The sequence below is a fragment of the Bombyx mandarina genome, chromosome 25 (genome assembly GCF_030267445.1).
Source record: "Bombyx mandarina strain Sakado chromosome 25, ASM3026744v2".
Classification (NCBI taxonomy): Eukaryota; Metazoa; Arthropoda; class Insecta; order Lepidoptera; family Bombycidae; genus Bombyx; species Bombyx mandarina.
Window position 1 is genome coordinate 6,406,611 of NC_143231.1, and position 13,963 is coordinate 6,420,573.

At 34.3% G+C, this 13,963-nt stretch overlaps 2 protein-coding genes across 5 annotated transcripts; one reads left to right on the forward strand and one right to left on the reverse strand.

The window, feature by feature from the left end:
- Positions 1-1,973, reverse strand: LOC114247818 (uncharacterized). Its single transcript, XM_028180870.2, has 3 exons — positions 1,694-1,973; positions 1,224-1,303; positions 1-339 (listed from the first exon to the last, which is right to left on the reverse strand). The coding sequence occupies exons 1-3, from the start codon at positions 1,803-1,805 to the stop codon at positions 106-108; spliced, it is 426 nt and encodes a 141-aa protein (XP_028036671.2). The 5' UTR covers positions 1,806-1,973; the 3' UTR covers positions 1-105.
- A 2,234-nt stretch (positions 1,974-4,207) lies between these two features.
- On the forward strand, positions 4,208-8,862 carry Max (MYC associated factor X). 4 transcript variants are annotated; one of them, XM_028180853.2, is made up of 5 exons: positions 4,210-4,396; positions 4,473-4,544; positions 4,754-4,891; positions 5,138-5,261; positions 6,159-8,862. In XM_028180853.2, the coding sequence occupies exons 1-5, from the start codon at positions 4,355-4,357 to the stop codon at positions 6,320-6,322; spliced, it is 540 nt and encodes a 179-aa protein (XP_028036654.1). In that variant the 5' UTR covers positions 4,210-4,354; the 3' UTR covers positions 6,323-8,862. The 4 variants fall into 4 exon arrangements, with proteins under 4 accessions (XP_089594775.1, XP_089594776.1, XP_028036654.1 ...); XM_028180854.2 differs by having other exon boundaries at positions 4,213-4,396; positions 4,754-4,864; XM_089738649.1 differs by lacking the exon at positions 4,473-4,544 and having other exon boundaries at positions 4,208-4,396.
- Positions 8,863-13,963: the final 5,101 nt, after the last annotated feature.

Sequence of the window (13,963 nt, forward strand, 5' to 3'; positions counted from 1 at the left end):
TCATTCGAGAAATTAAATGATTGTTTCGTTTAATCAACAACACTCAGTCAAATAGATGACATTAATCAAAGAAGTTCGAATTTTCTCACATAATTATGCTAAGCATTACAAAAATTGCGTAACAATTGGGGCCTTCGCGTCAAGTAAACCAGATGATATGTTGTGGTTACAGTATTGATACGTAGTTATCACCGCATTTCCGAGGTATCTTCCAGTAGGATCTTGACGTACTACGTGTAGGTAGTCATCACCTAGAGTGAAATGAGCCTGTGGTGGCGAAACCCAATCACAAACAGTTGCTACCGCTTTATTAACTGTTGCAGGGTTAATACAGTACATCTGAAAATGTAAGCTAAATATTAAATACAGGTTCCTCAATCTAAAGAAAAGTGCTTAAAGTTCATGGGAATTTTTTATTGCTCTTGGTTGAAAGATAGCCTTATCTACTAGGTAAATACCACCATATTAACTTTTCGCGAAGCAGTAATGCATTTCGGTTTAAAGGATGGTCTAGCCTATATATTATAATACAATTAAGACTTCGGCAGCATCTTCCAGATGGGTGGCGTATTCAATGTCATATCTATGGCCCCTATAATCACTTAAAATTAGGTGCAACACCACTATCCGTTGGCCTACTAGGTCTATTAAAAATTGAAAACCGGAATTTTATTTTAAATATACCGGTGCAATACAGTCCTGACTTCATGCAAGCAGTTTGTAGTTAAGTTACTACACAATAACTACAAATTGCAATGTACTACAATTTATTACCTATTCATTGCAATTCTAGCATCAGCCACCAAAGTTTATTATATGTCAAGTTTATTATATTGCACCTATCAAAATCACCAACGAAATATTTCTGTAATAATATGGTTTTCCAAAACTTTGGATTATAATCTAAACCGTCATTAGTTAGAGTTTTGAGTCTTGAGTTAAATTAGTCAATAATTACAGTTAGAGTTAGATATGAATAGTTTTCAAACAATCGACAATTAATGACTCAATGTTACATAAGTGTGGCTTAGGTTATCACTTAAATATTACACTTAATACACTTATTTAACAGGAGGTTATCAGATGTGGTAGCTTTAAGCGTGATCTTAATGATTATAGACAACAATAAACTTGGTAGATACTATGATTATTGATCGGGGTTATTGGAGAATGTATGTATGTACGTCCTTTTGAAAGAATATTATTGTAAGTATGGGACTCACTTGTTGATATGCTTCACGTTGACCTGGTGCAAGATAAGAGACTGGATAATCAAATTTAAATTTGGATACATAGTCTGTGTCTGTAAGTTCAAAAAATAGATTCTTTATTATTTCAATATTAACACGTGTTTAATTAAATTTAATGTTTTCTATACTAATATTATAAAGAGGAAAGATTTGTTTGTTTGTTTGTTTCGAATAGGCTCCGAAACTACTGGACCGATTTGAAAAATTCTTTTTCCATTAGAAGCCGACGTTGTCCCTGATGAACATAGGCTACTTTTTTTATTTATTTTTTTATTTTTTATTTTTTTTGGTTTCATGTGTGTTTTAATGTTTCCGAAGCGAAGCGAGGGCGGGTCGCTAGTAGTACATAATTCGAGGTATCGCATGAACTATGTTTAGATTCATACTGACCATGGGCAGAATGCAACATGTAAAATATCAAATATAAATTTAATTTATACAACCTTTTGCAACTTGCGTACAATGAGGAGGTGTGATGTTTTCCAAATCATTCCCGTGCAATCCAATTACGTATTTTAGTAAAAAAATTACAATGGTTATTTTAAAGAAAACCATTTTTGTTGATACCGAAATTTTCAATAAGATATTTTAAAATTCAATAAAATGAACAAAGGAACAACAGTAATATACGAGTTATTATTTGACACTGTTGTGTTTAAGTTGAGTGTAGTAATTAGAATATTGCATCAGCAAATAAATTATAACGGCCACGAGATAAGGAGTTTAAAAAAAGTCTAACGGTACATTACGTAATAAATATACGTAAAAAATATTTAGCTTGTTTAAGTTTTCCTCATTGTGATTAATCATCATCTGTTTTAGGTTGGCAAAATTATGATTTGACATTAGTTTAATGCAAAAAAATATTTTGTTGATTACGTATAACTTCAAAATGTATACAACGTAAGTATTTTAAAGAACGTTTATAATTTATAATTTGTACCCGTCGTAGCCTAGAGGATTTGTCATACTGAGTCGTATCAAGAAGTGCGATGCGGGCCTTGAAATGCATCGGGTAGGTATAAGTTTTATACCCAATTTTTAGGTTTCCCGTAGGCAGCGGCTTGCCTCTGCCCCTGGAATTGCTGAAGTTCATGGCCTACAAGGGCAATAAAAAAAATAAAAAAAATTACACCTCGTACCTATCCTGTATATACGAATAATTATTTCGACAGTAAGGAATATGATAAAAATCTACTTTATAGCAACCCTAACGCCTGCCGCGTCGGCAGCCGCGTCTGATCGCGCGCCGCGACCAATCAGGGACTCTCGTTGTCGGCTCCCGGCGCGACTCAACGACCGAAGGGCTTTCCCTTTGGCAAGCCGCGTGCGCCCCTTTTCGGGCGCCGACAGTTCACCCGCAACCCCCGAAGCATCGCGAGAACACGTCCGCACCTCGCTCGCTACCATTCCTTTTCGAACTTGTTTGTGGGACCCTCTGGAGTATTCATACCCAGTGCTCCAGCTGGACAACACAAAAACTTCCAATAGTATCGATTTGCGCATGGGGTAGGAGTGCGTGTTATGAATTTACACTTATTATCCTAACTAATTTTAGGGCGAAGCAGAAACGCGGTCCGATTTGAAGGATTGGGACAGTGATTCAGTCGTCATGCATATAGGAACTTTAAATGTGCCATAATCGTTGTCTATTAACCATTTAGTAGATATTTGAAAAGGTCCTCAAATATTAGGAGTAGAAAATAAAGGTAGTTATGGCTTTTCGGGTTCGCTTAAGTAATTTTTTTTACGATTTTATCGCCCATAAGCCAAATTATGTAGTTTATTAGCTTATATATTTTTAGAAAACATAGATTACATAAAACCTAGTTGGACGAAAAAGCCGAGTACTCAATGGCCGGATTACAATGTTAAAGTTAGAGTACAGAACTGGATGTTCTTTTATATTAATGGCAATCCGCATCTTCGGATCCCGTTGCTTTCAATGTTGAGTTTATAATTTAATATATGCATTAAGTGGAGGATAGAAATATGGACCATCTTTTTTATTGCTTCGATGGGTGGACGAGCTCACGGGCCACCTGATGTTTTTTGTATTTTTTTTATTGCTTAGACGGGTGTACGGCCTCGTAGCCCACCTGGTGTTAAATGGTTACTGAAGCCCATAAACATCTACATCGTAAATGCGCCACCCGCCTTGAGATATAAAGTTCTAAATTCTCAAGTATAGTTACAACGGCTGCCCACCCTTCAAACCGAAACGCATTACTGCTTCACGGCAGAAATAGGCAGGGTGGAGGTACCTACCTGTGCAGACTCACAAGAGGTCCTACCACCAGTAATTACGCAAATTATAATTTTGCGGGTTTGATTTTTATTACACGATGTTATTCCTTCACCGTGGAAGTCAATCGTGAACAATTGTTCAGTACGTATTTCATTAGAAAAATGGGTACCCGCCTGAGATTCGACGCCGGTGCATCGCTCAACACGTATCCACCGGACGTCTTATCCTTTAGGCCACGACGACTTCAAACGTGGTTGTTGTGACACGATGTTAAGTGGTTACTAGAGCCCATATACATGTACAACGTAATTACCGCCATCCATCTTTGAAACATGAGTTCTAAGGTCAAATGGTTATTATGCCATAATTATTTTTTTACACATACAAATTTTACTAGTTTGTTTTAATACCATAAGCATCTCTGGAAATGCACAAATGTATCAAAAAATAACATTTAATTTTCAAACGTGCATTCTCTGGTTCGTCTAAAAGTCAATTGAAAGTTTTTTTTCAATTGACTTTTTTGGGGGAAGACAATAAATTAGCACCATTTTACTGAGACTATTTTTCATACTACCATCTTATTTCATTTCAGTTTCCATCATATTATTTTCCATAAAACAGAATTTACAAAAGATCTGGCTGTATGGTGCGATGTGTGCGCCTTTCCAGTTTGAAAAATGGACTACTACTACTACTATTAAATAATACTGTGATGTCAATAATGTCAGATTTTGTCACGCGTTCTCTTTGGTGGAAGAATAGGTAGTTGGAGTGAATACATACCAAATTATTTCGGTCTTGGCAATTTATTAAATGATTATTTACTGAAATTTAGATATAGTTACTTTAAAACATGATGAGTGACGATGATCGAGATATAGACATAGAAAGTGATGTAAGTTAAACCTTAAGAACAGCTTGTCCTTTAACAAATTCTGTTTATTTTGATTACATATCTTATAAATTTTCAGGCCGAAAATGATTCAGATTCTCGAACACATGCTAGAAACGGCATCGGTGGAGGTGGTGGCTATTACTCACAGGTAACATTAAGAGAATCCAACGTGTTGTCCAGGATTACATTAAATTTCACACGCCTAAGTGATAGCCTTGAATTTAAATAACAAATTGATTACAAACGACGTTTTTGTCTTTTAGAATACGTTCTAAACATAAAAAAATATAGGACATCAAAGTGTTATTTAAATATTTTCTATGGATCTCAATTGAATACAAGCATTGTCATTTGCAGGCAGAGAAGAGAGCACACCACAATGCCCTCGAGAGAAAGCGACGAGATCACATAAAAGATAGTTTTACATCACTAAGAGAATCTGTTCCTGCTTTGCAAAATGAGAAAGTGGTAAGTAACAGAAACAGTGAGAAAGGGGTAAGTACTAAGTAACTTTTTTTTTTTGCATGTTCATATAAAATGTGAATAATTTTATTAGTTTTTTTGTTTTGAAGAATGTTGTACTTTGTCATGTAAAATTCACATGCAAAATAAATTGTCCATGAAAGTATCGTGTACATGAAATGAAAAAACAAGCACACTATTAGTATAAATTGTATTTTCAAGTATAATACCACATGGTAAAATGATCCTTGCTACTAATTTCATTATCTTTAATTGCAGGCCAGTCGTGCACAAATACTAAAAAAGGCTGCTGAATATATACAATTCATGAGAAGAAAAAATAATTCACACCAACAGGATATTGAAGATTTGAAAAGGCAAAACAATATATTGGAAGCTCAAAGTAAGTTTAAATTTAGTGTTCAAGATGATAATAGGTTACTTCTTTTGTTTTAATTTCCATGCTTATTTTGTTGAACTTTTATAACCTTGAAATAGCATTCTATCTTTAATGGTAGTAAGGTCAGTGATAACTTTACTGATGCTAGGGCATCTTGTGAGCCCGCATAGGTAAGAACTATAACCCTGCCGATCTCTGCCCTGAAGTAGTAATGCGTTTCGGTTTGAAGGGTGGGGCAGCTGTTGTAAACTATAATTGTAAGATTACTTTTAGCGTATTGAAATTAGTGAAGAAATGTTTTCAGTGCATTTTCCAAATTGTTTCCAAATTAATTCCAAATTAATCACAATGTTAATACTGCACCTCATTTAGGATATGAGTTTGAAGTCTCAATTTTATTCTGTAGCAGTAAGGCCTAACCATGTAGACTCATATTTACTACAATAAATTTACATAATGTTATTGCACAATGCTATTCTCAATTATTGTGTTCGTAAACATGTATTTATCCCTAAGGCAATTTGAATTTGAGCATTTTAAATGTGAGCATTGTCACATTTGTTGATATGAGGACATTGTACAGGATAAGATCCAAAAGGATGAGCAAAAGCCCATGATGACATCAACTCTCACAAAGTCATTGATGATGTTGAATGGTTACTTGCAGAACATCTTATACTTGCCTTGGTGAATTTTTGATTCAAATAATGCAGTTTTGAAATGAAGTCATGATCTTGAGACCACTCCATTCATGATAGGTATACATTTTCAGATGATGGATACAGCATTCTACTAACAAATTCCAATTTGTAAGAGCAATATTCCAATGGAGAAATATGAAAATCTGGAATTAGTGATTAAATTTATTGCCATTTTTAATCATTGTCTATCCTATTTCAGTTAGAGCTTTAGAGAAAGCCCGAACTACTGGAAATTATGTTGATGCTCATGAGTTGGGTCTGGGCATCAAGTCTGAAGGCAGTTCACATGATACAGACAGTTCAGATGGAGAAGGTACCACACGTCGTGTCAAAAAACTTAAAATAAATGGTGTAAATGTTTAGGAAGAATTCCATAATTGAATTATCCTAGCAGTGACATGTGGTTATTAAGTTGATTGTGAAAACTATTTTATAATATGGAGTTGTTTTATGTGCATAAATTTCTTACCAGTTCACATTTTGAGCGCATTAATGATTCACATCTTGATAGTTATTGAAGAAGAATATGAGTCGACTATTATCAAAGGCGGCAATCTGACTTTTGGACAATGATTGGTAAATCAGAAAAACGAATTATTGACTTTGTATTCCATTGGCAGTCACAAAACTCTTCGGAACGACATCTTAGATAAATAACAGGTTAACTATTAACCTTTATTTAATGCAGGTTTTGAACCGTATTCTTTGAAGGAGACGATTATATTCAAATAAATCTGTATTGACATATCAATAAAAATTTTTTGTCCAAATGTACAGATTGCCGCCTTTGATAATAGACGACTCATATATAAGTTAATTTATTTTTCCACTACACTGAAAAGTTTTTAGTTACAACTGATCTGTCATATGTCTGCATCCCAAGTAAAAGTACATATGTATGTTCAGTTCAAATTGATTCTGAATGGTATTGTCACATAATGGTAGCTGTACTATAATCCAGTGACCAGCAGTAGCATTGGGAACAACTTTCGTTAATCGTGGTTCATCATAATTGAGCTCAAACAAATAAAGGACCCATACTTTTATTCTCTTTAGGTATCAAAACAAAAGAAGTTCATTTATGATGAGCCTTACTATTAATGTACCCCTCTAGTAATTGGCAAAAAAGCCACTGATTCTAATGTCATTCTCGGATCACTGAATTGTAAATGTTCACCAACATAATAAAATAAATTTCAGGAAAAGGAACATTAATCTCTTGGCTCTTGGATTATTTTCGATTCTCGATTTAAATTTTACAATTTTAATGTAAATATTTGAGTAACAAGTTAGATAAGAGTTTGGAATCATTGCTAGGAGTGATTTTGTTATAATAACATGTTTCTGTCAACAAGTACCTATTGTTAAAATTGTTCATGTACATAATACATGTGTTAAAATTATATTGGATTTTCTTGAATTAATTTTGATTGATAATTATAGAAAATGAATTGTATTGATGAATGAATGTGTATACATTCATGGATAAATCAACTGTGTAGTTGCTGTCTGAAAAAATACAAAGTTATATCGCATTTTTTCATGTAATAATCAAAGTATTGAAATTAGCTCAACGAAGTCAGGATATACCCAAAATTAATGCTAATATTAAGTGAATTTTCAATGTACTGAAAATTTAATTCAATTTTAAATTGACACAAGTGGTATATGGATCAATACAACATGTATTCTCTACGGTCGCACTATAACATACTCTATGCATCTCTTCAAACAAATTTCACTCGAATTAGATGAACATTATTTAGTGTTTTTCCATTCAAATGACATTGAAAAATTTGGACACAAAACAATTGGGACTTAGCGAAGAATTTCCATGGTCTTCTTACTTTCTACATTCTGCCAATATTTTATCTGAGAATTCCTGCTTTGCGATAGTACTTGTCTTGTCTTATTTTTAAGGATAGTTAAAACTTGTGATTTTGGTCAGATCTCGCCACTGAAAAGCGCTCCTGGTACTGTGAAGAAAACAAGTGACCCTTTGTGGTAATAAGTCTGTTGTCTGTGGTAATAAGTGGTAAATATCTGTGGAGTTATTTCAATTGAAAATTATCAAATCACTATGCTGTGATAATTGTCTCCTCTCTTTTAGTTGTAAACAAGAAAATTGCCTGCTGAAGTATCAGCACTTCACAAAAGAATGACGTCAGGAAATTGTGTAACATTCGAAGCTGATAGAGGTAGTCACGACATTTGATTCTTTACACGTGTTTCTGATATTAGTGTCGTTTTTATCATAGCTTGAAGGTATCCAACAAACAGATCAGATGTTTAACAGAACGTATTTAGCAAAGAAACATATAATACAAACAATAAAATATCAACTACGATCGATAAAATACTTTACATATATTTGGTGAGAGAAATTATAGTACTATTTGGACACCACAACCGGCTGAAATGCATTGTGTGAGTGAGTATAACAGAAATGCGTCTTGATGGTGATAGAATCTAAGGTGCAAATATTTTTGTTTATTCGATCGATGTCAAGAAAATTCAATATACTTCCGTATTTTAGTGATAAGACAGTCTTCTTGAACATGTTCTCAAAGATACTCTTTAGTGAAGCTACCAAAACGAATGTTAATTTTAAGAACACGTTTTGCACTTGTACAGTAATTTAGACAACATTCCTTATCATTTTTGAGCCCTCTATGATTATTAATAAAAAGCTGAAAATTTCAAGTCAGAAGCATTGTAAACTATTGTAAGATATTGTAATTTGTTGTATAATTATTGTATTACATGACAATTATATTTTAAATAAGAAGCTGTATTTTTTATATTAAAAAAAAAGAAAACTATTTAGGGTAATAATATGTTTTAAATGAAGCTAAAGTTTTTCTTTTCGTTCTCGAAGACTAAAATAAAAAATCATCACCCAATATCTTTTTATTCATTTTTTTTAAGGAATTTTATGACCTGGTAACCAAGACCTTTAGGTCAAGTCCTATTTTAATTTTTAATCTTATTTTTATGAAAATGTTAATATGGAGTGAACTGAAATGAAATAAAGATGATTAATTTGAGACATTAATCAACTGGGATGAAATTATATGAAATGAGATGAGATGATATGGGATGAAATGTAATGTCAGTAAAATGATGGTCATTTACTGAGATTTTTTCAGTGGACTTTTTGGAGGATCCCAAGAAGTTACGTCCACGTTACATTTTCCCACATTTGTGCACTTTGATAAATATTAAACCACCGCTATTACACATTTAAACCTGAAGAAACACTAAATAGACCAAATAAAACAAATCACACAACTTCACTCCGCGTTCCCGCCAAAAATCACTTTTTATTCATGTTCTTAATATCCATAAAGACGTAATACACATATTATTTGTTCTCCTTCTTCTTCTTTATTTTTTAGCCCCGGCACGGTTTGTGCATTAGCCAGCGTCAAGTAAAAAGATTTTATAATTAGCCGTTTTAATTATTGACAGTTTATGAATAATATAAAACGAAGGAAACTAATCGCGACATAACATAAATAATTAAAAACGAATTAAATTTACAAATGAGGTGTTATGTGATGAAGTATAATCTTAGTAAAATGGTGGTCATTTAGTTAATACGTCCTGATACTCATTGAGATGAAAACGTAATTTGTGTTTTGCAATTATAATATCTATAATTCCGACTTTAAATTTTATACAAATAAATAAATAATAGAGTAAGTATGATGTATTAAGTTTTATGCAAATCCAGACTTCTTGCAATGGCCACTGGAAAAGTGCCATGTACCGGCTTGAGGACGCAGGCCCCTGGTAGCAGACTGATCGTTGGACGACCATCAACGAATATAAATGATCGAATAATCAGAAAAAGACCTGGTGGTAGGACAACGTCCGTGAGAAAACGTTCTCGCTATTTCTTTCGCTGTGTTGTTTTGCATTTGTAAGTAGAAAACTATTTCTGTTTTCATTTCGTAATATCATATTCAATCAATTCGCATAGATGTGTGAGCTAGCTCAGGCTTATCCTGGGCACACTGGAGGTCATTGCCTTGTCAACGCAGCCTTCCATCTTGAGATAAGAGGTCGAAGTTATAATTGTACGATTTTTTTTATTGCTTGAAAGGGTGGACGAGCTCACATTCCACCTGGTGTTAAGTGGTTACTGGAGCCCATAGACATCTACAACGCAAATGCGCCACCCACCTGGAGATATAAGTTCTAAGGTCTCAGTGTACTTACACCGTCCTTCACCGTGGAAGTCAATCGTGAACATTTATTGACTACGTATTTAATTAGAAAAACTGGTATCCGCCTGTGACTCAAACACCGGTGCATCGTTTAATACGAATGCACCGGACGTTTTATCCTTTAGGCCACGATGACTTCTAAACACAACTGTACCATCCTTCAAAATTCAGAACGCATGACAGCTACGTAGTAAGACTGTCAGGGTTATAATAACATGTACATACTCGTAAAGTAAGGTGTTCAATTACAATAGCTCGAGTGCCATAGGAGAAAAAAATACGAAGTATGTACATACGTAAGACATTAATACTTGTGTAAGAAAGTTCTCAATAGATGGCGCTGTTAGGCATAAATGCAAAAGCACAGTAAAATTGTCCTTACTTTTTTTCTAACCTAATCGTCGGTAGGCTAAGGGTCAATTCCAAGTACGCGTGAAACACTAGGTAGGGTTCACGGGCTCAACTACAGAAATGCTAGCACTAACCCTAGCAAGAACAGCGCTGAATTGACCACCAGATCGGAATCGCGTCCAATTATGAAGATCCGGCGAGAAATTTAGTGGGTTGTGTCTATGGTTTGTGGGCTTACAAAACGCCCTACTACCAGTAATTATGTAAAGTATAATTTCGCAAGCATTATTTTGGACGGTTATATATTTGGTAGAATGGTGAGTGGTTACCGTCGCTCATGGACTTCAGTAATAACAGGGGCATAGTCAAGCCGCTACCTATCGTCAAGTACTCTCCACAAGCGTCGTTTGAAGAAGGACATGTCATAGCGCTCGGGGAACACCGTGGAGGGGAGCATCGGAGAGGATCGGCATTAAAGCCGATGGTACGTGGCAAAAAAGATCTCTGGAAACGCAGTGGCTCCAGGTTATATGGAGTAGCAATAGCTTGGAGTATGATATGGTATGGTAGTATGTTTGGTAGTATGGAGTTGTATGGAGCAATAATGTGACTACTATGTCTTTAGACACAGATAGAGGTCACATTATTGAACTTGGCTATGGCTTTAGAAGGCCATAACAAAATCTGGCTAAAGGCGCATGCTTTGCGAGCAAGCGTGGTAGAGACTGAGGCTGATAGGGTACAATGCTGGTGAGTAAGTTTTCACAGCCCTCTTTGATAACTAAAAACTGATTATTCAGATTTAAATGCGTGCATCACTTAATATTTGTTTCGCTATGATAGTAAATAAAACGTGATAGCAGCGCAGGTCACCAAAGGTTGACAGATCTTTCTATCAATACAGACCTTTCTATCAATTGTTTCTCGCAAGGCCATAATTTAACTGCACCGCGGATAATTAATGCCAACAATTTGTTTATGAAATCTAGGTAACGTTACTAATAATATTGTTTATTAGTAAACTATACACAATTCTATTTATTACTTATACACTGCATTTATATTGAATTGTTTAGCCTTTTTCTGTATTCATATCTGCTATTTTACGAGTATTTTTTTTGTCATCAGTGCTAAATGCTGTATAAACAGCGTTAGAGCCCATATAGTGTTAAATTAATTGACAAAAATGACATGCATCTGTAAAATGTTGAATACTCTCCCGCATACTATGTAGTTACGAGACATGTGTTTCACTAAAATTAATTTCATTTTAAAATAAAGGTTCTTTATTTAAAAATATATATTAACGTAATAAAATATTTTTGACATTTACATGTTATTTTTATTAATTCAATTTTATTTGCAATTACTCTTCACAGTACCGAGTACTATTAAGTCACAGTACAAAGTATTATACTAAAGAAACTGGTGGCGAAAGGAAAAAAATACACGCATTATTAGTTAATGTGAAAAATCAAGAGTAACTAATTGATAAAGTTTAAGTACACGAAGTTCAAGTTAAAAAATACATTTAGTGGCTCCACACTGTGGTCGCTACGGCTCGTAGCCCGCGTAGCTGCTGTACATCGTAGCCCACTGCGGCGTAGCATCCTCTACGTTACAAAAGCAATATTATTTCGATCCGGTGGTAGATGTACTTACGAAACAGCTGACCTTGAGCTGTTAGGCCTCCCTTAGGGGTGCTTGAGTGGTTGTTAAGAAACCCTCATTCCCATTTATTCATAAGTCCGTTCAATTTTAACACATGAAAAAGAATATTTTTAATGCATTTGTAGATAAATGGGCAGACGAATTATCCGATAGTTGTCATCGATGCTCTGGACGTTACCAATCCAAGATTCTGCTTACAAATATATTTCATTCCTTGCAAGGAAATATATATAATTAAATAAAATTATTTTATTGTATGCATGGGTGAATGATCTTAGGGCCTGGCAGAAAGTAGGTAGAACGACGCTGGCTATATTTTTTTAATTTTTATTTATTGCTTAGATGGGTGGATGAGCTCACAGCTCTCCTGGTGTTAAGTGGTTACTTTAGCCCATAGACATCTACGACGTAAATGCGCGATCCACCTTGAGATATCAGTTCTAAGGTCTCAGTATAGTTACAACGGCTACCCCACCCTTCAAACCGAAACGCATTACTGCTTCACGGCAGAAATAGGCAGGGTGATGGTACCTACCCGTGCGGACTCACAAGAGGTCTTACCGCTAGTAAAAATCTATTAAAGAGTTTAATCTAGTAAAGAGTCTATTGGGAGTGTAGTATAAAATGTAGTATAAAATCGTCCACCCGTCTAAGCAAAAAAAAAAAGACTCAGTTCAAGTAACATTGAAACTTGACTGGTTCGGTATTAAAATGTATCTTGTACTTTGTAGAGCCGGATCAATTGTATTCAGGTTCTGAGGAGTACTTAGAGCTCGCTCCTGACTGTCGTTCGCTAATTGGAATCGTCATGGCGTAAAGGATAAGATTAGACTATGCTGGCGTTTCGTTTTCGCAGCCAGGTATCTATTTTTCTAATGGAATACGTACTTAACAAATGCCACTATGAAGCAACAGCATCAGCAACAGTATGTAATTAAAATAAAAAATGCAAAAATTATAAGTTGTTTAACTTATAGTAGTAGGGCGTCTTATAAGACAGGCATATGTTACCGGAAATGTATGAAATCAAGGAATTGTATACAAATCCTAGGAAATGTGTACAATTCCGATACTATTTAGGAAATGTATAAAATATTGTTTGAAAAACTATTTAATGCATAGATATTCTAGGAAATGTATAAATTTCCTCGGAATTGTATATAATTCCAATATCGTATTAGGAAATGTATAAAGTAAATGCTTTCTGTAATAAAACACGTTGTTAATTAAAAAAAAATATTATAACACTTATTGAGACAATCGGGTAACAGTCATACCGTCAAATAATAATAATATATTAATATTATCTTACTAATTAAAGCTTCTAAAATCAACTATCTATTAACTTTTAACGTATCACAAAATCAACTTATATTTATTCTTATAAAATCAAATTTTCATTTGGCAAGTAATCAGTCTGATAATTAAGTAATTATAAATGTCAAAGTATAAAAGTAAATCTTTATATTATAATACTTTAACAGTCCATATAGCTATTTATTTTTGCAGGGTAAGCTCGAACGGCATTTGGAAGTACATAATACTTTATTTTTAAAACACAGACATCTTGATGTAGCACAGTTTTTCTTGCAAAGGCACTTCTTAAATCCCTGGCCGGTTCCAGTGGATTGCAAGTTGGCAACTGACCGTAGTGCAAGACCCGTCCCGCTGTCCCCGCGTACCCACCAATATCTTAAATGTTTTACATTTCCGATTGCTATTTAGGAAATGTATAGATTTCCTAGGAAAT